General features: G+C 49.0%; 1 protein-coding gene across 1 annotated transcript; it reads left to right on the top strand.

The window, feature by feature from the left end:
• Positions 1–607: 607 nt before the first annotated feature.
• On the top strand, positions 608–1129 carry LOC147461063 (uncharacterized). The gene has a single exon (XM_086504667.1). It carries the CDS (start codon positions 608–610, stop codon positions 1127–1129), a length of 522 nt encoding a protein of 173 aa, XP_086360793.1.
• The last annotated feature ends 431 nt before the right edge of the window (positions 1130–1560 follow it).

Genomic DNA, 1560 nt, shown 5'->3' with positions numbered 1-1560 from the left:
CTCTCTCTCTCTCCAACACTAATTCATTAGTCTTGGTCGAGAGGTTCTAAGCACAAATATGGCAGTGCACCATTGGAAAAGTCATTGTACCACACCTATCTGATAAGCACAAAACTTTGCATGAAACCAACACAAGCCTTAGCTTTTACAACGACCTCCCCTTGAACTTGTGACTATCAAGCCGGAAAATTCCCATACATGCCTCCTCCTTGGTAGTATTCGACAAACCCGCCAACACCTCGTGCATTAAACTATGGATTGTCAGTGAACTCCGGGGCTGCCACAATATTAACATCGAAATTGCTGTCCAGCCATTCTCAAAGCTCGCCTAATTACAATTAGGAGGAACTTAAATGGTGAGTATTGTACCCATGAAGAAAGCGAAGAGGAATACCAAGCAGATCAAGTTGATGTCTATTCCTCGCATGACGGGGCAAAGCAAGTGCTGGCAGGATTGAATGGACCAATGCTTGTGCCAGAAAATGGAAATTGGCAAGATGTAAGGCTAGATGTGACCTCCGGTGACGCCAGTAGGGTGGATGTGAAATTTTGCGATAATCCTGGTAAACCAGGCTTTGGGAATTTGGTGGCCAGCGGGCCATACAAAATGGGTAGCAATGAAATGCATGAAGAGGCGGAAGAGAAACACCAGGTAGACCTTGCTGCCTCCTACCGGGCCTCCTACTTCCCACGTGATGGGGAAAGGGTGAAATATGCGTCGCAAAGTGAACTACAGTCGGCTGCCTCCTTTGTGCCCAAGAACGGGGCTGTGGAGCACATTGGCGTTATGCCTCGGGCATGCGAGGAGTTGAGGTTGGGCAGCCCGTCAAGTCACGATGAGACGGTGAACCTGGAGCGTTGCATGGATGTCGTGATGCTAGGATGCGACCTGAATGTAAGGGATGCGGGCCAGGAAGGGCCAGTTGATACGCATATAATCAATCGTATGTCGTTGAGGCGGGGGACGTGCTTGATGCCAAACCCATCAGCCGATGGTAGTTATAGTACAGGTACGAGTAGCCTTGACCCGAGGATGGTCGGGGATGCAGGAATGCCAGCTATGAGCAAACTGGGTTGGCTTGCGAGTTTGTCATCTTTGCGAGAGGGGGCCATTATCTTTTTCCATTAATTTAAGGCATTAGTGGAGATCATCGTGGAGAGAGAGTGTGTGTGTTCTATATTGCTGCTGCAACGTCAACATCGCCAGTTCATTCACTCTAGTATGGACAGGTTTGGAGATTAGCCGCTTGCAGTACTGATGGACAGGTTTGGAGAGCCGCATGCAGAGACGAGGAAGGAATTGCGAGGGGTCACGATGCAGGTGGAAGAAGGAAGCTGGCTTGGAGGGCGGCATTGGCGTTGACTTTATATCCCTATATGCAGCCCGACTAATTCGTAATCAACAACGGAAAAAAATTGGGAAAAAAGGGAGGAAAAAATGGGCGTTGACTTTATATCTCTATATGCAGCCCCCAATGTCCGCGCAGACGATGGGGGAGCTGCAGCGCCTCTTTTTTCTAACACCTCTTCCTCCCTCTTGACAATATTATGCAGCAGTGA

The sequence above is a fragment of the Adiantum capillus-veneris genome, chromosome 3, assembly GCF_014529385.1.
Source record: "Adiantum capillus-veneris isolate H3 chromosome 3, ASM1452938v2, whole genome shotgun sequence".
NCBI lineage: Eukaryota > Viridiplantae > Streptophyta > Polypodiopsida > Polypodiales > Pteridaceae > Adiantum > Adiantum capillus-veneris.
Note: the sequence above shows the minus strand (reverse complement) of the source record. Positions and strands in the feature narration are given on the sequence as shown.